The following is a 21,887-nucleotide window of genomic DNA, read 5'->3' on the forward strand; positions in this document are numbered from 1 at the left end:
TGGACAACCTATGTATATAAGCATAATAGACTTAAGTCATTTCAGCAAACCGTATTTGAAATATTTGAACAATTTACAAGTTTTGGAGATAGTGGGATTTTGTTTCAATAATTACATCAAGGTTGCTAGCTTTAGATTGTGATTTCTATTAGCACGCTTAAATTTATGTGCTTTTGTGGTTTACTTTGAAAACTACCCAAAGGTGGTTTCCAAGAACTGGGATGGAAAAGATTGCTTTGTTTAACCTTAAAGGTTTTGAGTTTTATCTTATAAGAGCAAATCATTTATTTTGACATTTGCAACGCTATCTGTGACATTTATGCAACCTTAAATTTGTTTTAAACAGTCCTTTTTATTTAGGTAGTATTTTTATAAGTTTAAAATTTGACTGGATGAGTTTTAGCTTCTCTTTAAATTCGATTAGTTACGAATTCCACCAGATCAGGTAATTTATTTTCATTAATTGGGAGAACTAAGTTTTAGCTGGGCCTAATTTAACATGCTTGGCTAACTGTTCCACAAGATGTAAAAATGTCTCAAAAAAGTTGTGGTATATTTTACAATTGTTTATCTGTAGATTACAAGTGCAATAAAATATCAGTGAATCAACTGTAGGATGTTATATATAATTTTCATGTATTGTGTGTTTATGATATTTAATCAACAAATAAAATCATTATTAAATTATTATATTTCTAGATTCCTGTTATTGACTGGTATATATAAATATCTGTTGAAATTATGGAAAACTGTTCACACTCTGAAGAACTGGGTGGAACCCCAGTAAAGAAAAGAAAGACTACTGAATGCAATCTGAATGGTAGTGACCATGGTAAACAAGATTTTCTAATCAAAATATAAGATTTAATGATCAAATAAGCCCATCTGGTAGTTATATTTTGTTCCAATGTTTTGACGAGCACAGCACGCTCAGTGTTATTCACTGTTCCAAGGTATTTGTCGGCAACAAGCTGGCCTGGAGCTGCATGTGTTTTTTATTTTCTGTACGCTGGCTCATCCTACCAATGAAGACAGTGAACTTATTTCGAAAAATTTGAGATTCAGTGCAATACTCCTTTAAAAGATTACCATTTTAAAAGTATTTTTGTATTGCATGTTCATAAATTGCCATGTTCAAAAAATTTCTGTTTTCAATTATGGATTTTGTTAAAATGTGAAATACTAAAGTTTTAGTGTGTAGCTTTAAAACTTAAATTTAAATGATCATGTCTGGTAGATAAATTTTAATTTTCATGTCAGTTTAATGATTTAGTATATTAGACAATAGGCACAATTCTAGTTTTGGTCTAAATTTTTGTATTTACCATTCTATCAGTGCTTATTTTGTCTACATGACTTTTGGTACAATATTTCTTTTTTAAATCCTATGGTAAAAATGTTGTGTTTTAAGGACTCAAAACAGAAGAGAATATGGCTGAAATAAATGAAGGATTGGTTGACTTGCCTGAAAAAATTACCACCCAAAATCCAGTGACAAGGTATACAAAAGTTTGTGTTACTTTAGATGTGTGGCAAAGTTACAGCTAGAGATTTTAAAATATGTATCAGTGATATTGTTAGACTGTTAATTGTAAACTGTTAAGCTTTTTGCATTGTTGCAGTAAATGCGCCAATGAAGAACCATGCTTGACTTCTAAGCCTGAAACAAGGGACGACCTGTCTTCCTCATCTTCTTCTGCTAGTGAAAGTGATTGGCAACCATCAAGCAATGGTTAAACTGTGTTTTAAAATATATGTAACCCTGAAAACTTATATGACTGGCTGTTGAACAGTTTGTTCAGAATGCATACAACGGTTTGCGTTGACATAACCAGAGTTAAATACTATAGATTTGAAATATATTGAAGTATCTAAAGGTGGGTTTCTCATGATCTTATTGTATTTTTTAAGCAGGAGCCTTTTCATGGATGTACGAACAGATGCAGGCTGGAAAAAATCCAAGGGACCTCCTTCATGAGCTTGTTCCTAGTATGCAATCCCTTCCGGATGATCTTGATAGTTGGACCATTTGGAAACTGGTGGGGATAGCAGACTATGTGTAAAATATTTTTAAAATCAGCATTTCGATTGAAAAAAATGGTTTGAGTAAATCAACAACATCTTGATAAAGATATTTCAATACGTTCTTGTATCATCATCAGTTAATCATTATGTCAATTTTCACGACATTATTTGCTTATAATTCTAAAATAGTGGATTTAAGATAATATTTCTTTGGTAATGATGCGTTGTGCTCTGTATAAAGTGAATATTATATATATGGTAATGAGTTTTTTACTGATTTTCATCCCAATTTTGCGTTTTTTACCATAAAAAGTAATTTATTTTTTCCCTTTTTTCATTTCATAAATTAGGTTTGTGCAATGACACCGAAAAACTCATTTTTCATGTATTTAGATTATTCGTCTTATAAGTGAACCTCCCAGAAGACAAAAGTTGCAAAACGTCAACACCTTCCTTGATGCAGTTAACCTAATTAAATCTTGCAAGAGGATCCTTGTTCTTACCGGTGCTGGGGTAAGGTGCAGGGGATTGTGCTTCTTTATTTAAAACAAATATGAAGTCTTTTAATTGACTTCGAGATGACAAAATAAGATGTTAGCCATATATTGTTCTTGAATAGAAAGTTTTTTTTATTGTAAAAAGGAAAAGCCTTAATATATTTTTGTAATTTTTTAATCTCACATTGTTGCAAAGAAATAAAAAACAGTACACTTACTGACAATTATGCTGCTATGTACATATATAATATGCATATAATCCTTTGATTGTTTATTACTTTATCGCAAACCAGTTGCCTTTGAAAAGCATTTGGATATCAAACCTTATAGATTATTTGTGCAGTTTATTTCAAACTTTACAACAAACAATAAAAACGTGACATTTGTTGTTCAAAACACATTAAAAGAAGTGTTGCAATTTTCGTTTTTTTACCACTGAATTTAAAAATAGGTTTCTGTGTCATGTGGAATTCCAGACTTTAGATCTAGAGATGGTGTTTATGCTCGCCTAGCTGTTGATTTTCCTGACCTTCCAAGTCCAGAGGTAAACTCTTTGTATACTAGTGACTTTGTTTTAACATGATTAAAAAACTTCATTTTGATGAAACATGGAATATGACCAAATCTTGGGCTTGGTATTTTCCACCAACAATACGTTGTAGTTTATACAATATAATAAAGATATATGATGCAACCCTCCACCATGATATATTTAGTAGCCATGAATTATTTTTGACCAACTAATCACATACACAACTCATAGATTCTACTAAAAAACGTATATTTCCTTTTTTTATAAATTACTTATGTTACACTATTTATTAAAGAATTGTAATTTTCAAAACTGAAAAAAGTTTTGTGAAAAAAATATCTTGTATTTGTTAAAGAACACAATGCATTTAAAGTTTATATTTTTAGTCTATGTTTGACATTTCGTACTTCCGGCAAGACCCAAGGCCTTTTTTCAAGTTTGCCAAGGAAATTTATCCGGGTCAATTTAAACCAAGTCTCATACACAGGTAAGAAAGCACATTTTCGTAGAAAAATGATTTCAAATTTCACTTTGTTTTTGCAAATTAGAGGTTAGTGCTCACCAATGTAAATAATAAACATACAAACGAAACACTGATGAAGAGTGTGTTTTAAGTTTTTCATAACCCATATAATCTAAACAGATTTATCGCAATGCTTGACAAAAGCGACAAACTGCTGCGTAATTACACCCAAAACATTGACACATTGGAACAAGTGGCGGGAATACGCAACGTCATTCAGTGTCACGGTAAGATTGGAGTTTCTTGAGTTCCTCGTAACAGATTTTTCTTACAAAAAGTACCAACTAACTAGAGCATGTTTGTTGACTCCTTTATCTTGTTTTGTTAACTTCTGTTTTTTGTCAATTGCGAGCAGCGTATAGTTAATGTTTAAATTTTATTCTTAATACTTTTTATGTATACACTTTGCAATTCGATTTTCTTTACAAAGCACTAGCTAGAAGAGCATGTTTGATTACTTCTATATCTTGTTTTATTAACTTCTCCCGTAATTCTTGGTCAGTTGAGAGCTGTGTGTAGCTAATGATAAAAAAATTTTTTCTAAATATTTTTATGTATACACTTTGCAATTCCTGCAGATTTTCGGCGCACTTTTTATTAAAGTGCTTTGTGATAAAATTCGCAATGACCTTTTCATTGACAATTTACCCTGAATTATTTCGACAATTTAGGCCAAAACCTAGCCTTAATATGAGGTAATTCCTAAACTTGAAGTGTCCGATTTAAGAAACCAAGTATTAAAAATCTGAGTGCTGTTGCCGTCTCTTTGGCAGGGGATAATTACCTTTGGGGTCAAACTGGTCCAAAATAGGCAAAGTGTCAGATATAGCTGTTGTTAAGGCATTGCGTATTCCATGTAACTCGCGTGTTTAACTCTCAGGTTCGTTTGCCACCGCAACTTGCCAGGTGTGCAAGTTCCAGACAAACTGCGAGGCCATACGAGAGGACATCTTCAAGCAGGTCAGCACAGCGGGCAGATTGTTTTACTCATGTTTATTTCAGTTGGGAAAAAAGTTATAAAATAACGCCAGTGGTCCGGTGACAGTGTGTTTTAATTTTTACCAGGCATTTAATTGTTTTTTGTATTTTTTTTTCTTATCCAAGGTATGTTAAGCATCTGGTTTGTCACCCCTGATTTAAAGAAAAATATTTTTCGCCTCAAAGGCACCATTCGTCCTGTTAACACATTTAAGGCAAAACGACCTTACCATATGAAATAAATATACTCTTTATGACAAACGTGGGATCCTTAACCTTGCCGAAGTTTTTGAAGTGTTGCTTGTAAAATACCGTCAACACGCCCCTTAAAGGTGATCCCGCACTGTCCGCGCTGCACGGGCGAAGAGCCGGGAATCCTGAAGCCAGACATCGTCTTCTTCGGCGAGAATCTTCCCGAGCACTTCCACAGGCAGATGACCGTCGACAAGGACGAAGCGGACCTGCTGGTCGTCATCGGCTCGGCGCTCAAAGTCCGACCCGTCGCGCTCATTCCCAGTAAGCACGTTATAACGTTTTTTATTAATAGTGTTAACGTTATTAAGAGTTATATAGATGAACGTGAGTTCTGAAGCTAATGTAGTGCTCAGGTAAAGTTCTGTCTAATCTTACGAATCTTATAACATATTATAAGAACTGTATTATTAGATTTGTATATTTTACGGCCAACCGAACGACTAAGCGAATGACTTGTAAACATCATAGCAGTGCGGTACAGCAGAGAAGCTTCGAAGTTAAGTAGTTGAAGTATAGTTTCGAAGTAATACTATGTATGGCACAGTACAATTTCCAGGTTTTTGGTAAAGCGCGATTGCCTTTGGGCCAAGTTTTATCGCAAAACGTATAGGTTTTAAAATGGCGTGAGAAATATGCTATATTTTAACTGATTTCCATTTTACAAGGTAGTGTTAATAATGCTGAAAAATACGTTACACACGTGTTTTTGCAGTGCCATAGTAAACACGAAATACTTATTATCTCATCCCCATTTTTTCCACCGATGCCCGTTGGTTGAATCTAGACATGTGGCGCGACCTTTTGTAAGGAATACAATGTTGTCGATGGACTCGATCAAACTGTAAAACCAGTTTGACTTATATTAACTTTTTATGTCATTACTCCCCCTTTTTCATAATGCGTTTGGCGCACGGCACGTGATGCTCCACTGTCTTTATACCAGTATAAAACTACTGTAGCTTTTTCACGAAAATTGTGCTATGAAGTATACTGCAGCTTAGGTATCTCGTATACACAAGTGAATGCTCGGAATACCTGACAGACCTGCCTATAGGCAAATATGCAATCCGTTTTTAATTAAAAAAAAGGTTGTCGTAATAATGGTAAATTGGTAAACGATCTCAGCCACGTTTACATTATAAAAATAATATTATTTTTTTTCGTCTAAAAGTGATTTTATATTGAGTTTAACTTTAATTAATTTATATTGATCTCGTATACATTTTTTTCTAAATGATGTTGGCGAAAACAGAACCGCACTGAGTTAGTTTTAATCGAATTGGTAAAAGTTAACATTCTAGGTTTACAGCATTTTAGTCCAGTTTTAGCTTCTATAAAGTTTGTTCAAATCTCGCTAATTGTGACAAGTATTTTTGAATTACGCTTAACCCTGCACATTTATCAAATCTTTACAAACTCAATTGAAAGTATATTAAAACTATTTGTTACGCAAAGTTCGAACTGAGAAAATAGTTAGATTTTTATGCGTAATGGCGTTTGTTTAAACGTCCAAGAAACTTCCAACCGCCTCGTGATTGTTATTATTCCACAGTTTGTAACACCTTACACAACAAGTTATTTTGAATAGACTTAAGTCCCAGTAAAGTCTTTTCGAATACATAACAATACAAGTCCAAGTCATCGGTTGCCCAAGTCAAGTCATAATTAGAGGAAGTCAACTTCAAGTCCGGTTCTTGTCATAAAAATAAACTTTAAATTATTATTACTGGTTAACTCTATGAACAATACCTCAACTAAAAAATAACACAAAACAGAGAATATAGCATCGTTTACCATGGACAAATTAAGATAAAGAACCCAATTTTACAACAGCTTGTCTCATAGCAGCTGTCATTTCAAAAAAAAGTCATTTGTCCAAAATACTTAGTCAAGTCAAGGCATCTAAAACAGTGACTTAAGTCAAGTCAGCCATTGACTTAAGTCATTTTAAACACTGCCTCACATACCGCCTGCAACTGCTAAGGCAAAGCTGCAATCAATTTACTACGATCTATATATCCAAGGTTCCTTACCAGCTTCGGTGCCGCAGATCCTCATCAACCGCGAATCACTGCCGCACATGTCCTTTGACGTCGAGTTGCTAGGCGACGGGGACACGGTCGTCGGTGAGATGTGCCGCCGCCTGGGGGCGCCCTTCGCCGCGCTCATCGACCAGGAAACGGTCAGGTAAGCAGTTTTACTACGACGACTCTACTATGTTTTTTTTGCCACTTTAAACCTATTTGACTTTGCCAAGTTGAGAATCAGGCAAATGCAAGTAACCCATTTTATATTTTATCTTTTCGTCTGTGGTAGCCAACACTTAGATCGCCACATTTCACCAGTTGGAGCGCGTCGATTACGTGTTACTTCAGTACAGTAGCTTACAAGCGGAATATTTAAATGACCAATTGTTGTCCGGACAAGCTAACAAAGGGTCCTTTAACATAAGAAATTAACCTCCATCGCTGGCTTGGAATGAAATTAACGCTCAAAAGGTTTATTAAGTGTACTCATAAGAAAGGTGGTTCTCATCCTGGTGGTCGCGCTGGGGTCGGTTTTCTTTAGTGAAGTCAGACAAGTAGTTTGGAACACGAGTAAGACTACATAAGACTACCTGAGTCCGACGTGCCCACACGTAATACCAAATTCCAAACCGATAAACCCGCAGACCGTAAATTGTAAAAAAAAGCAGCATGTGCTTTTTTGCCTGAAATCTTTCAAAGCGCTAAATCCTAAGTGAAGTGCTATCACGATTCGCCTGTAGTTTTATTTTTTGATCTCTGCATTTTTACAAGAAAATATCTATGTTTCGGTAATTTTCCATTAAGCTCGACATTAGTCTAAACTCTAAACTTTCAGGCCATTATGGATTATAGTTTACATTTACGCCATGTACTTATGTATAAGTATGTGTTTAGCAATCAACATTAAATTGAAATTACATTTGAACTTAAGGATTTTATTGCTTTTAACTTTAGCCTTAAGGAGATCACGTCGTTACCCGACGATGCCAGCAGCAGTCCGAACCAAAGCGACCGCAAGAAAGTCGTAGATGTGGCAAGTCGCTTAAGTCAAACGCCGCCGCTCGACGAAACGGACTCACGCGATACAGACAATGACGTCACAAAAATGATAGTCGATTCGCCACTGGATCGTGAAGCGTCCTTGAAGCTTTCGAGTAACTCTGGTGCGAATCTTTTACATGACACGTCTAACAAACACGAAAGCGAGTTTGTTGCCGATTCTGAAACAAAGGAACTCGACAGTTTCAGCGAAAAATCGCGCGGCGTATCACGCGAACTCTCGAAACGCTTAAATCACGACGCCGTCACCAATTCACATGACCAACAAGCGTCACAGAAAAACGCCGAGAAATCAAAAGAGGAAATGGAAATGTCCCTGAAAAGTCCTTCACTCAGCGATCGTCCGTCTAGTTCGCGGGTGGAAACGTCTCACGAACGCAGCGGTGACTTGGTAAAGCATCACGAAGCTCACATGAACGGAAAAGTTCTAGATGACGAGGATTACAGTCACGCGATGGGAGATTTGTGGAAGAGCAGATGGAAGCAGTCGATTAGCAAACGGCTTCCAGGTAAGAAATGAACTGTCTGCAAAATTGAGCGTGTTAAGATTTGCAGTAAGTTGTCATTGGTATTAATTACCAGGAAAGACTTTCGCTCGAAATAAAGAGTCACGTTTGACATGGGTTAGCTTGTTTCGACTGTAAGTTATTTGCGCATGTGCCTGTTGTTAATATCAATTATGTAATACCAATTGGGCTTTCCAATTAAAAATATTCATAATATAAAGCTATATTAAAAAAACATACGGGATCATAATTGAGATTCTTTGGGACACAATTTACTGTTTTTTCATAGCGATTTAAATAAAAATGTTAATTTTTGAAGTAATTTTTCTTTTATTGTTTGGCTGAAACTTGAAGAAAGCTTGTTAAAACCCAATCCGATTTAATTCCTAACATTTAAAAAAATTCTAACTAAGAGAGTTGTTTGAAATATCACGCGCCAGACCAACCACATCCATTGTGAATTTATCGTCCGTTGGTCGAACGTCCTTCGGGGTAAACATTTCCTAACTTTTAAATTTTTTGAACTATAAGAGTCGTTAGAAATATTACACGCCCGACCAACCACGAGGTTCAGGTGTATTGTGAATCTAGATTCATGTCCATCTTTGTGAATCCAGATTCTGGTACATCTTTGTGAATCTAGCGTCAGTTGGTCTGACACCCTTTCATGTAAACCGCTTAACTAACTCGTCTACTTTTGCGTTGAGCAGCCGGCTGCTTCTACTTCGACGGGAAGCGCCGCTGTATCTTCCCGGGAGCCGAGGTTCCTCCTGAAGAGGTGAGCGACTCTTCCGAAGATGAGGAGGACAACTCCTCCTCCGACGACGACTCCAACGGGAATTCCTCAACAGGTAGTGCTGCGATTTTCATGTTTTTAGTGGGGATTGAACCGTGCGCCTAAAGCCTGTTATTCGGAATCCGAAATTTAACGTTTTTTTAACTCCCTTTTTTCAGGTGTAAGCTGTTTCTTTCGCGTAACTTTCATTTATTTTACTAAACTTAAACTGCGTTTTTTCCTATATACATATCGTTAAAAGATATTGGGAATGTAATTACGATGTATCTCATAACCTTCTCTAGTGGCAGCTGTATGCATAGGATAAGTAATGTATAAGGAAATTCATTAGAAAACTTGGGTTTTTTCTGGTGCAAAAAAGATTACCAAAAGAATGTTCACCAACTGGCACGTTTTATTACTTTGCACTTGCGTTTGTTCATTTAAAGGTGAATTTCAGCCCCTTTATTTCGATTCAGGTATTTCCCCTCTGCAAAGGCACCCCAGCCCCCGGACAACAGTGGTGACGTCACGAGAAAGTCATTCACCAGACGCACGTCAAAGCTTCGTCTCTAACAGCAGCGATCCGAGCTGAGAACAGAAAATCTCGTTTTTCTACAATGTTGTCTTTTATTGCAGGGGTTCTCGACTCAGGAAATAAGCATTGTCCGGTAGAGAATCCGTCAAAATGGTTCGGTTGAGTTAAAAATATCAAATACCTCAATCCTTAATTCTCAGTACAATGTATCTATTTACTTAGCCTTTTTACCATCAATGTACATTATGTACACAAAACTTTAAATGCGCTTTACTCTTGGTCACTTGTAATGCTCTTGCAAAAGACCCAACGTCGCCGATCGAGACGCATGAAATATTGTGTTTACCGACACTCTAGTAATTTGCTGGCTGGTCTAAACTACAACATGACAACTGTGTTTTAAAATCGAAAACAACTAAACAGCCTAACATTTGTCAAATCGTAATCTTTTCTGTTTACGACTAAATACTATTTTAAAATCTGTATTTTTCAACACGCAATTTCTGCCCGTTCTTTACAATAAGAGATCTAAATGTTACAGTATTATAAGAAATATAGTTGACCTTTGAAAATGTGTGATTCCAAGCGATGGTTTATGATTTATCGTTGTTATTTGTCAAATTTGTCAGGTATTACTCTTTTACGGAACTCCTTAGATGATCGTTTGGGGGCCTTTAAGCCACAATTTACTCTGTTGTTCCATTTATATTGTTCCACAATTAAAGTGTATAATTGTAATGCGCTTTTGGTAAAATTACAAAATCGCCGTAACATTTTAGTATTTTTGCTACACATATATCGTAGCTCGCTAGAGTGACCTTTATTCATTTTCTGTTTGCAAAATTAATCTCAAACACAAACAACCAAGTCGATGAAAGTATTGTTTGCTCAATAGTGTTTAAATATTGTTAAAAACGCATTAGTTTTTTGTATTTTAAAGGCTGGTTATATACAATTTTTTTTATTAAATCGGCGTTTGATTTCTATTACGCTAATTCCCGGATACACAACCGCTTTTATGTACAACATCCACATATTGCCTTGATTAGTAAACTATAAGAAGCATCTATTTAAGTATTTTTATGTAACTTTTTTAAAAACGTTAGTCGTCAACAAGGTATCAACTGTTAAGACTTATGGTTATTACCCAAAATTATTTGATTCGAGTTACAAACCCTTACTTTAAAAAATAACTTACACCAGCTGGAAGGATTATCCAGCCATTCACAGTGAGGGGACATCTATTTAACCGCCGCAACAATTAAATAAATATTAAATGGGGTATATTATTTTGTGTTGGTTACCATATTTACTTGTTTCAAATCTCTAGCGATACTTAAAAAAGCTTCCGAACTAATAAGTATGCTTTTTATTTGCCGATGGGTTCTTTAGTCTAAAATAACGTCTAATATATATTTATGTATTTTTCTTTGTCCTTGGCCAATTACGGTTTTCAGTTCTCGTTTGTTAACTATATTTATACCTTGTATATAAGAAAAACATCTGTAGTCAATTTTCAGTTTTATGATATTTGCTGCGTTTTGTTTGCCACTTTGTCTGTATAGGCTTTTTTCCGCTCTTGTCTGGAAACCAGCGCAACCTAATTGGAAGCAAAACAGTGCCTTCGCCTTGTGAGTATTAGTTTGCTTTCGTACGCAAGAGCCTGCGTTCAAACCTCACTGAAGGGTTGTCCGTTTTTCATACGTACAATGCTCGTCTTGCGTGATTAGTTGAATGTCGTCCTAACCATGCGTTTTTGTGGTCGATACGTTAAAGTTGGTTGTCGTTTATAAACACCGGAATAACCCGTTAGCATTTTGTCCTGTGCTGTTTCAATTACTTATCTCAGTGGTTCTCAACCGGGTTGCCGCGGCGCTCTGGTGTGCCATTTCCAACTCTCAAGGGTGTCGATAGGTATTTGAGAATTTTTAAGAATCTGATTTTTGCTCAATCGGTAAGCTTATTGATACAACTATTCGTGTACGATTAGAGACCATTATACCAAATGACACTTTCTACATGTTTTAAGTTGATTGTGTTGTTCCAGTTCCATTTATAGTGACATTTTCAGTAAATTACGAAAATTTCTGTCTGGGCGGCGAAAACCTATTTATTCTTTTTGCGGGGTGCCATAAGCCATAAAAGGTTGAGAATCACTGATTTATCTGTTAGTGACATATACGGATTATACGCTTTGCTTAGGCAATTGTAGCGTTCTGTATTTTTCTTGCATTTTGTGTGCCCAAAAAATTACAATTATCTTCTGTTTGCTTAAATTTTCTGCATAGTTGCCGCGTTACATTCATTCTTCTTTAAGGTGTTTATTCCGCCTTAAAAACACGTTACCTGTGTGTCGCTGCAATACACCTAACTCGCGAGAAACATCTTACTTACAGTATTCCAGCCGTCGCGACTTTTCACTGCTGAATTGTGCTGCTGTTATTATCTGAATTCTATAGTACAGACGAAAGCGTTTAGCTACATTAAACCACCCATCGTTTGTACGCGTGTACTTTTTTTGAACCTTTTCTTTAGAGCAGTGTTGCTACATGGACAGGTCTTCGCTTTTATTCGGTGAAAATATTGTATTAAAGTAAATTTGAAACCACACAAAAAACGATAGTTGTATGTTGCGTACTTACAGCACAAATGTTAACAGTAGGCCTATGTATAGCCTAACTATACTTTTTTTGTATTCATTATACTATAGCTAAGATTTACCCTGTCTGTTAAAACAAACTCAATTTACATATATTCAGATAGATTTAAAATAATTGTTCATAATTTTGCGATTGATTCTCATTACAATGTGCACGCCACAGATATTGGCCCATAATATGATCTGCATGACAAATTACGTTTTCCGACCAAAAGACCGGGAAAATGTCATTAGAAAGTAGGCTTTTAGTACAACAAGTACACAAACTATACTGGAGATCATTTGGTGGTTAAAACTATCTGATGTTTTTTTTTAATTTGTTAGGACACATCTGTGGTTGTAGAAGTCTGTTTAAGATTTTAAAGTTGTTTTCATTGCAAAGCAGTTCGGTTATCCAAGGTTGGCCGAAAGTGTGGCAAGAACCGGTTTCCTATTCTTCTGTCGTTTCTTCGACTTGCGTTTTCGGTGCCAAGCAGGAAAGAACACTCGCAGCGTCTCGCCTCTCATTTTTCTAAAAATACCTGCCAGTTTTGTATGGCTTTATGTTCGACCTTAGTCGTTTGGTTCAACGACCTTTGACGTCTATTAAATCGGTTTCAATCAAAGACTAAACGATTTGTCAGTACAGTTAACTAGATTGTGTGCTATTATTTTTTCACAAATTAAAACTTTTTGAAACTGAAGTATTGCCCGAGAAACGAATAGTTAACACGTTTTTTAGAAGTGGACTTAAAATACGTTTGAAACACGCAAAAGATATACTATGGGTACCGCGTATGACATTACAGTTAAAACTAGCAAAGGTTTGACATAGCAAAGGCAGTGTAGTTCAATTTGGGTGGGTATTTTTCTAGTAGGCCTAATCCAGGGGTTCCCAACATTTTACGATCTCGTACCACATTGACGCTCTGTACGCCACTTCTTTTAGAAAAGTTGTTCTTAACCTTTTTTCTACCGCGCCCCTTTTGTAACTGTCCTGTGCCCTGCACCCCTTAAATATAAAACAATAATACTAAAAATAATTCGGCGTTTTTCAAATAGGCCTACATAACAACCAGACAGCATGAAACTAGAAAAGTTAACTCTTCGTGGCGCGTAGCGCGATAAAAATTGCGTTTGGGAGACACACAAAAGTTGCTCGGGCTCGATATTGGTTTACATCGAGCTGATTTTGACAGTGATAACACGCAATGCAAAGGCTATCTACTGCAAATGGCATTACAAATTGGCGCTAAAAAGATTAAGTCCCCCCAATCAGTAATCCGCAAAAAAAGCATTTTGTTTACGCAAAACTGCAAAATTTTTTCGTAGTTTAGTTGGTAAAATTGACAAAACACAGTTTGTGGAGAGGGTGGCATGGTGCACAATTCAGATCTTCTTCAATCATATCATACTGTTCAGACTAAACACAGTCCAAATAGGCCGTAATAAGTAGCAAATATTGGCCCGAAATTCGAGAAACTATATTAAAACATTACTAGCCTCAAAGTTCGCAAATCGCAAAACTACGAATCATTTTCTTCAATTACTTTTCTAAACATATGTAAATTTTATGTTATGCTTAGGGCAGCATAGAAGCAGATTTAATAACTAACGCAACATGGAACTGATAAAATCAATATAAAAAGTAAAATATTGGAGTAGAGCTTGCGCCCAGCTAAGATTTTAAGAAACAACTGTTGTAGAACAACTATTTTAATCGAATCATGTTTTCATTTATTTTAAGTTAACAATGGCACTATTCAATGCTATTTGTAGATTAAGCTTTTAAATATTAGATGATATCTAACACAATAATTTGATATAATTAACGTCCACTGTCCCACAGCGTTGTATGGCTTTTTAAGGCAACTGATGTGCTCATCGTTGACATATAAAATGACCTGTATTTTTAAGATCGTAATCGTACGAAACAGTAAGGATAGTTACGTAACAATGAAAAAACAAAATATAAAAGTTGTGAATCCAAGTTTTTGTGAAAAAAACGTAAGCTACTCGCGTACCACCTGAAAAACCTTCGCGTACCACTAGTGCAGGGGTTCTTAAACTGGGGTCCATGGACCCCTTGGGGGTCCGTGAACTAGTTTTAGGGGATCCATGAAGGCCTAATTAAAGAACTAGTGTATACTTAAGAAGCAATTATTTTTTCAAAGAAAACACTTTAATTAAAAATTGAACGGTTTTGCACTGAATGTATAGTTAGACTCCATTTAACTTTCACATATTTCGGACCGAAATAAGCAGAGTTATGAAGTCTATTTGTATTGTGACGTCATATTATGACATCATTTTGGAGCATTTATCGCCTACCGGGGTCCGTGCAAAGCAAAAAAAAATGTTAGGGGTCTGCGGTAAAAAAAAGTTTAAGAACCCCTGCACTAGTGGTACGCGTATCACACCCCTGGCCTAATAATTTCCTGCCAGGAACGTTGTAGTATAAAATCGGAAATTCAGCTTGTTGCATCACACAGCCGTTTGATTCCCAAGTCAGTGCTCCCAAAACCCTTCTGGTCGAATACCACCTATAAGGGCATTTTACTGTCTCCGCGTTCACTCGTTATGAAAAATACATTTGCTTAATATTCTCGCTTATTGCGCTAGCCTATATGGTCGATGTATGGTTGTGAAGACAACTTACGCCAGCCGCAATACCACTACGTATAAGTTTTAAAACCTGATTGTGGGACAATTGAAGTCATATGCGAACACTGGTTTACTGAAACTCGTATTAATTCACGCCAAGTACTTACCCGGATGACAAGTAATAAAACACTGGATTCAGGGATTCGCTCAACCGCATTGCGGTGTAACTGGAAACGCCGAACCACCAATCACGCTTGTATTCTTCGTCTTTTGAAATCGGGATGTTTAATGTGTAGTGGTGGTACGCTGTTACAAACGGTCATATTTATAAATTGTAATGGATCAGACATATATTAATTTACTTATTTTTGGGGTTCACGGGTAATTTAGGATCAATTAGGCAGTTAGGGCGAATACATTTTTAGTACTTAATCATTAAATCCAATAATGCGAAAAAATTTTTCAACTGCAACATTTTAGTCACTACGATTTTGCTTCATTTAAATATGTACTTTTATTTTTTTCTATTTTACATCGGTCGTTGTAAATTTCTCGCTTCAGTTATTTTATTTTACGAGATCGCTAATATAACTATAAAAATTCAAGCGATCGCCACGTCGTTAGTTTGTAAAGCTTGGTAACCACAGAATTGGAGAAACAAGGTATGCGTTGTTAGAAAGTTGGTCTTCATTCAGTCACAGTTTAGAAAAAAAATAATTTTAAGTTACTACTTATTTTTAAGGTATTGTTTTTGTGTAGAATTTTACCTGCTGTTGGAATGTATCCGAGCAAGAACGATCCCACTATCAGAATTAACTGAAAAGTAATTTGACCCTCCTTCTTTCTTCTTTTCACCTCAGATTTGTTAGGGACAGTTCTGAACCCTGCAGAAAAGGCAAAATATGCGCAGATAATTAGCTATAATCTCTCTTCCATGATTGCTAAAATGCAGCACAGTGTCAAGCCTTAAGTTAAATCTTTACAAACTCATAATATCTTATTTAGGTTAAAATGAAATAGATATAATCATTTGGGCGTTTTTCTTCACTAGGCGTAGAACGTGATAAATCTCTATTACCGGTACATTAGATTTTACCAGTAGTGGAATTACATCTAGGTAACAAACAAGTTGCTCATTAAACATTTTTAAAAGGTCAACTTATTCCTTATTCGGGTATTAAACATACAAACAATTTGGGTAATGATTGTTATAATTAGCGTCATAAGAAATAATTAGTGGATAATTTAAAATATTTATTGTATTGCGTAATTTCTGATGTGCTGCTGTTTTCGCATTGGCGCTGTATGCCACTTTTGAATGCGCCGTTTAGTGATATTTCACATCCGCTAAGCTAAAAGTCGACCTAGTTCCCTTTGCCCGAGCTTTTTCCGTCACCCAAGATTTACAGTTCACATAAAACGATATGAGTAATCGCCAGGTGAAACATCCGCACCTTTTGAGAAGTAGGCCGCTGTAAAATATTACCATATTAGGACAATATTTTATTTCTGTGTCGCCATTTTTTCCTCCAAATTTGTCGATAAACAGAACAGTTGTGGCTTGCCGGCTTGCTGGCTGGCTTGCTAAACACCAGCCAACAAAAACTGTGTGGACTTGTAATCAGACTCTACAATTCCCATTGGAGAAGTAGGGAAGATTCATCGGGCAAGGACTTTAATGATTCTCATAATTAACCCGCTTGCTTCATAATCACTGCATATTAGCGCATTGGGTTAAAACTAACCACAAATGGTAACCCTGAAGAAAGTGATTTTATTAGCATAATTACAACTGTTCTAACTGTTCTAGGGAAGTAAGCCAGGTAGGCTACTGGTTCTGCAAACTTATGGTAGCAAAAGCGGTTCGCGCGAACCGGTTGAATCTCACCACTGGATTTTACCCATAAGTTGTTCTCTGTTTTTTCGTAGTTTCTTTATAATGCGCGTAATAGCAATTCCGCAAACGATCATCAGAACAGCAGGTAAGTAGTAGAAAAATGAATAAGCCACTCTCGTATAGATGCGAAAGTCCTGTTTACTGTAAAAACAAATGAAGTAATCTATATTAAATTGTTTGTATTATAATCAGCTATGTAGGAATATTAAAGTTTTATTCAAAGCTTAACCTCATCCCATATTGGTAATTATTTTGTTATTTAACGTTAAAAACTAAGACCCTTGGCTTTACGTACAAGTAGTAGTCTGCCGTACCTTTAAACAATCCACCAGTATATTTTGCTATGCATTATTATTTAAATAAGGATGATATCTAAATCTTTTCTACATATTGTAAACTAACATTTCGGCTATAGCTAACAGCTCTAAGGCTATTGTGTTATTGTTTAATAAAATCATGAAAAAAATGTGTTACCAAGCAAGCGTTATGGTACAATCTGGCCACTTTTCCGATGATATCTTCACTTCTTTGCGAGAACCACTTGTACAGTTGGCACCACCTAACGTTCTTTGTCCTGTCCAAATCACCATGGGAACAAAACCAGAGCCAACTGCCAAGAACCAGGATGTAAATATAAAAACCTAAATAAGATACAAACACCTTGATTGTATATTTATGTCGCATTAACCAACTTTTCCATCTAGTCTAGATTCTAGATCTATGCCCTTAACCATAGGCAAACATGATTTCCTGTTACTTTTATTTTTCGTTATGTGTGTAGTAAACGGTTTCTATCAGTTAAGCATTTTTGTTGCCTACAGAAAAAACTCGAACCATGTTGTAAGGAAACTAACTTCATTTCTTTTCACTTTTAATCTGACAAAAGTTAAAACGATGCTAAAGTGGCAGATATACTCTGAAAGGTAAAGCTATAGGCAACCGACAAAAATAATAAAAATAATATTCAAATATTTCGCTTTGAAGCACAATACACCTCACAATGGCCAGCGTAGAGCCACAACCAGCGAAAATATAATTTATTTAATCGTCGGGTCGCGAAACAATTCTTTTTATAGTGTATAGGCCTAATCGCTTTTCAGCTATGACAAACGATAAATCAAAATTGTATCTTTGATACCTTCGTGCCGTGGCTTGTAAGTTTGATGAATGTCTTCGGTTGCCAAATCGATAAAAGTCGAATGATGCTGAAAGCGCAGATGTGGATAGACGTGACGAAAGATGTCAGATAGTCCACGCCAAAAATAAACTTCGAAAATAAAAAAATTCTCAACAGTTTCGATTGAGGTCATTAGGAAACGTTTTAAGTTATCGACAACAAACATAACAAACATTGCCGGATTACCAGTGAAAAATTGGACGTGATAACAATACTGTTTTTCTGTTTGATCGCAAAAGTAATTACCCTGGAAATGCTAACAAATCTAAACCGAAAGAATCACCTTATAGATTCATTGTAAAGGACCAGTTTAATTCATAGTTATTCGCTGTATTTGCAGATAACACATACCAAACATAAAAACATTTCGAAGTGTGATTTCAGCTAAAGGATGAACTATCGCATGCTTAAATGCGTTAGATTTTTTCAGCCTTTAAAGCAGTGGTTTTCAACGTTTTTGTTGTCGCGATCGACCCCCGTTTTAGTTTTCAAAAATGACCCCAATTTTGGTGGATTGAACGTAAACCAGATTGCAATCATATAACGATTAGAAAAAATGTTCGCATTTCTAGACAACTGGTTTCGAAATTGGCATAAATGTTCGGATTCAACTAAATATTACGACTCAAGTTATGTTTGCGTTATAAGATTTATTTGGCCGACGGAAAACAAAAATGTTGTGCAAATATGTCATAACTCATAACAATAAAAAATCGACTTCCCGTATACTTGTAAGACTGGTTTGAACAAAAAAATGTATTGCTTTATTTCGGTTTTTAAAACAGATAATGTTAACAAAGAAATAATGATTATTATGTATAAATTGTTCTAGGCCTATATAGTGGGTAAAATATTGTTACATGGAGTTTTTTTGTCGGGTGTGTTAAAACGTGTCTTCGGTGGTCGTATGGCCACAATTCGTATTTATATTCGACAGGGCCGTCAGATTAGATAGAATGAAATCCCTATTTTAGCCATTGATTGAACACAATACTGGTGGTGACTTCATAAACACGAATGGTTCACTGAAGTAAATCACGTCAACTAATTATTAAAATGTTAGATTGGCGTCTGTTCTTGCTCAATTTACTGCCATCTTTCAATTTATATTGTTTTTTTTCTCGTTTAACAAATAGTACACGGCGATTACCTGCCGCGACCCAAGTTTAGGAACGACTGCTTTAAAGTATACAGACTTGTAAAGTGTGGTAAAGAATATATCGGAGTAACCTTGCACGTAAATTGTCCCAACTGCCACTTGCTTTGTCCGAAAGTGCGACGATAGGCAAATAAAGGACTGACCAGAGCAGAAAGAAAATCCGATATGCAAAGGCTTAGAATAATGCGATTGAACACCGATCTAAAAGAAAAACCTATTGTTAAATCGCTAATTTGGTGACATTATAGGCATATTTGATGCTACGTTGTGGGCAGAAAATTAAACGACGTAAGAATAACACTTTAATGAATCATAATTGCTCAAAAGTTTTGATAAACATTAACGTAGGTTATGAAAAAACATTTCCAATAAATTTATGATGTACTAATCCATAGGTTTCGCACATATACTTTTCCATTTACAAGAACATGTCCAACGAAAACAGACTGACAGAATGAACCACTGAACCATACAAGTCATAAAATTTGTGCGAAAATACTTAAATCGTATATTACCGTAGTCTTTCGGATTTCCAGAGTGTCACTATTGCCAACAGGTTCGATCCAATACCGAATATGGCCAAGAGGATAATGACGGCCGTTACCGCTAATGACTCGGTCATGTTAGAACTGTCGTTTATATCAGTAAACAGTTGGTCTTGGTGCGACATCCTATAGCCTATAACCTTGTTATTCTTAAAAATATTAAATGTGTAATACATTTTAAAGATTTTCTTAACAGTTAAAAACAGTTTTTGTTGGCAAACATTTCTAAGTTTTTTTTTTGAATTGCTGAGGCAAACCTCTTAAATTGGGTTTATGGCCAGTTTTTTTTTTTAAGGTTTGGTTTGGGTGACCGCTAAGTAGTTTTAAGAGACCGCAAGTGTTTCATTTAAATTCCAAAAAGTTGCAAGTCCAAAATTTGGGAAACCGCTGGAGAAATTTGTTTCGGTCCCCCAACACACCTTAAAAAAACACTGTTTATGTCTATTATTTAAAAGATAATAAGTTCTTATTTTTCGCAACTTAAGCAATGAAACACCTTAGTTTCTTTAGATTTCTCTTTTTTTTTATAATGCTGCTATGTATCATATGAATTTACCAATTTTAGTAGTTTAACATGGAATGTAAATATCAATTCACAAAATGACGTCCTAATCCGTAATAAAGTATACTTGGCATCCGACAATTAAACTATGTGATACACTATACTACTGTGTTGATTGACCTACTGTAGCATATGTTTAGTAAATGCTTAATCAAGACTAATTATGAAAGCTTACCGTAATTTCACTAAGCCTGTATTAAGTCTGCAACAACACGTTTATTTTCTGTGACGTGCTTTTGCACATAAATTACGAAACGTTGAGGTGTTTACTAGAAATACCCGAGAATATCGGATCGGGTCCGATAGCAATACTAAGTAGAAGTATTTATACTTATTCTATAGACCAGGGGTCGGCAACCTAAGGCCCGCGGGCCAATGTAATTTATCCGGCCCGCCACTTCCTTGACAAACTGGATACGAGTCCATTTCAAATACTTTTTGACTATTTTAACTATACGTAAGTGCAAAACAATTGTGTAAGTCTAGTAATTCTAGTTTGTTTACGTTATGATGCTGTTTTTTGAAATAGTTCAGCGCTTCTTTTTTTGAAATAGTTCAGCGCTTCTTTACCGTTGCGATGTGGAGACGCCCAGCGCGTCGCGGACAAACGGAAAACGTATTTAAAATATATTGGACATATATTTTTTTTACTTTTTTATTTTTTATTTTCGGAAATGTAATAAAAGCTTGCAAAAAATAAAAAATAAATCCCGGTATACCACACGTTTTTAAGTGCAAAAAAGATCTGAAACCCTCCTGATTCACAGTTGTTTTAACATTTCAATAACACAATTCTTAGTTATAATTTTGTGCGGCCCACAGGGACCTTTCTGAGTTTAGTTTTGGCCCGCGACTAGAAGAAGGTTGCCGACCCCTGCTATAGACTATAGAGTAAGTATCGGTGATGATCCGATTCCAATTTAATAAAGTAGTTTAAGCCTAAATGATTTCTACCTAAAAAGGCATATTTATTAAAACATAGTAGGTTGATAGCTTGTTGGTATTAAACTTTTCATCGCTTAAGCAAATTGTGACCTAATAACCTGGAAAATTTTACTCGGAGTGTTTCAAATTTATCTATTTTGCTTGTTGAACGTAGTAATGGCGTCACTTGTTCGGTAACGAAATAAAGTGTCAAGTATCAGGCATCACAGTTGTTAATGTGATAAGTAAGATTTTGGGGAAACCTTGCTCTTTGCGAACTGAAATGGCACACATTTAAAAACGATTTGGTTGCATGATGTCCACATCAAAACTTAAATAAAACTTCCTTTTTAACCCTACATGATTCTTTTCGTCTCGAATCTGAATCAAACACTCCTTTATCTGAGAATTATTTTAATTGCAAATTGTCCACGTGAATTTTGTAAATTTCTGTTACCTTTTAATGTCATATACTTACTAAGTATGACAAAGCTGTACCTGGCGGTTAATTGTCGTTCGCAACCATATTCCTTTAAAAACGTTGTTATCTGGAAAGGTACCTTTTAATGTCAGTCTGCGTTATATTCGCGGTGTTGGTTAAAATGCATAGATTGAAATTATGACGCCGAGGTTATATTTTTGTCCGATCCGCCTTTATAATTGTTT

The 21,887-nt window shown here is 35.6% G+C and overlaps 2 protein-coding genes across 2 annotated transcripts; one reads left to right on the plus strand and one right to left on the minus strand.

The window, feature by feature from the left end:
• Positions 1–697: 697 nt before the first annotated feature.
• On the plus strand, positions 698–9,913 carry LOC146137915 (NAD-dependent protein deacetylase sir-2.1-like). Its single transcript, XM_083394470.1, has 14 exons — positions 698–832; positions 1,412–1,499; positions 1,623–1,732; positions 1,915–2,039; positions 2,419–2,538; positions 2,974–3,066; positions 3,441–3,541; positions 3,698–3,804; positions 4,458–4,537; positions 4,888–5,071; positions 6,835–6,997; positions 7,792–8,405; positions 9,113–9,253; positions 9,657–9,913. Exons 1-14 carry the CDS (start codon positions 742–744, stop codon positions 9,770–9,772), a joined length of 2,133 nt encoding a protein of 710 aa, XP_083250596.1. The 5' UTR covers positions 698–741; the 3' UTR covers positions 9,773–9,913.
• Positions 9,914–15,558: 5,645 nt separating this feature from the next.
• LOC146137916 (melanopsin-like) lies at positions 15,559–19,873 on the minus strand. Its single transcript, XM_083394471.1, has 7 exons — positions 19,706–19,873; positions 19,262–19,391; positions 17,993–18,121; positions 17,329–17,495; positions 16,859–16,995; positions 15,725–15,841; positions 15,559–15,590 (listed from the first exon to the last, which is right to left on the minus strand). Exons 1-7 carry the CDS (start codon positions 19,858–19,860, stop codon positions 15,559–15,561), a joined length of 867 nt encoding a protein of 288 aa, XP_083250597.1. The 5' UTR covers positions 19,861–19,873.
• Between the last annotated feature and the right edge of the window lie 2,014 nt (positions 19,874–21,887).

The sequence above is a fragment of the Ascidiella aspersa genome, chromosome 7 (genome assembly GCF_963924565.1).
Source record: "Ascidiella aspersa chromosome 7, kaAscAspe10.2, whole genome shotgun sequence".
Lineage (NCBI taxonomy): Eukaryota > Metazoa > Chordata > Ascidiacea > Phlebobranchia > Ascidiidae > Ascidiella > Ascidiella aspersa.

Excerpts from the sequence above, each read along its gene's own strand:
- LOC146137916 (XM_083394471.1), bottom strand. The coding sequence starts at position 19,860 with ATGTCGCACCAAGACCAACTGTTTACTGATATAAACGACAGTTCTAAC. Across the intron at positions 19,392-19,705 it reads TGGAAATCCGAAAGACTACG|ATCGGTGTTCAATCGCATTA; the intron begins GTAATATACGAT and ends TTTTTCTTTTAG. Across the intron at positions 15,591-15,724 it reads CGGATACATTCCAACAGCAG|CTTTACAAACTAACGACGTG; the intron begins GTAAAATTCTAC and ends GTGGTTACCAAG.
- LOC146137915 (XM_083394470.1), top strand. The coding sequence starts at position 742 with ATGGAAAACTGTTCACACTCTGAAGAACTGGGTGGAACCCCAGTAAAG. Across the intron at positions 1,733-1,914 it reads TTGGCAACCATCAAGCAATG|GAGCCTTTTCATGGATGTAC; the intron begins GTTAAACTGTGT and ends TTTTTTAAGCAG. Across the intron at positions 8,406-9,112 it reads GATTAGCAAACGGCTTCCAG|CCGGCTGCTTCTACTTCGAC; the intron begins GTAAGAAATGAA and ends TGCGTTGAGCAG.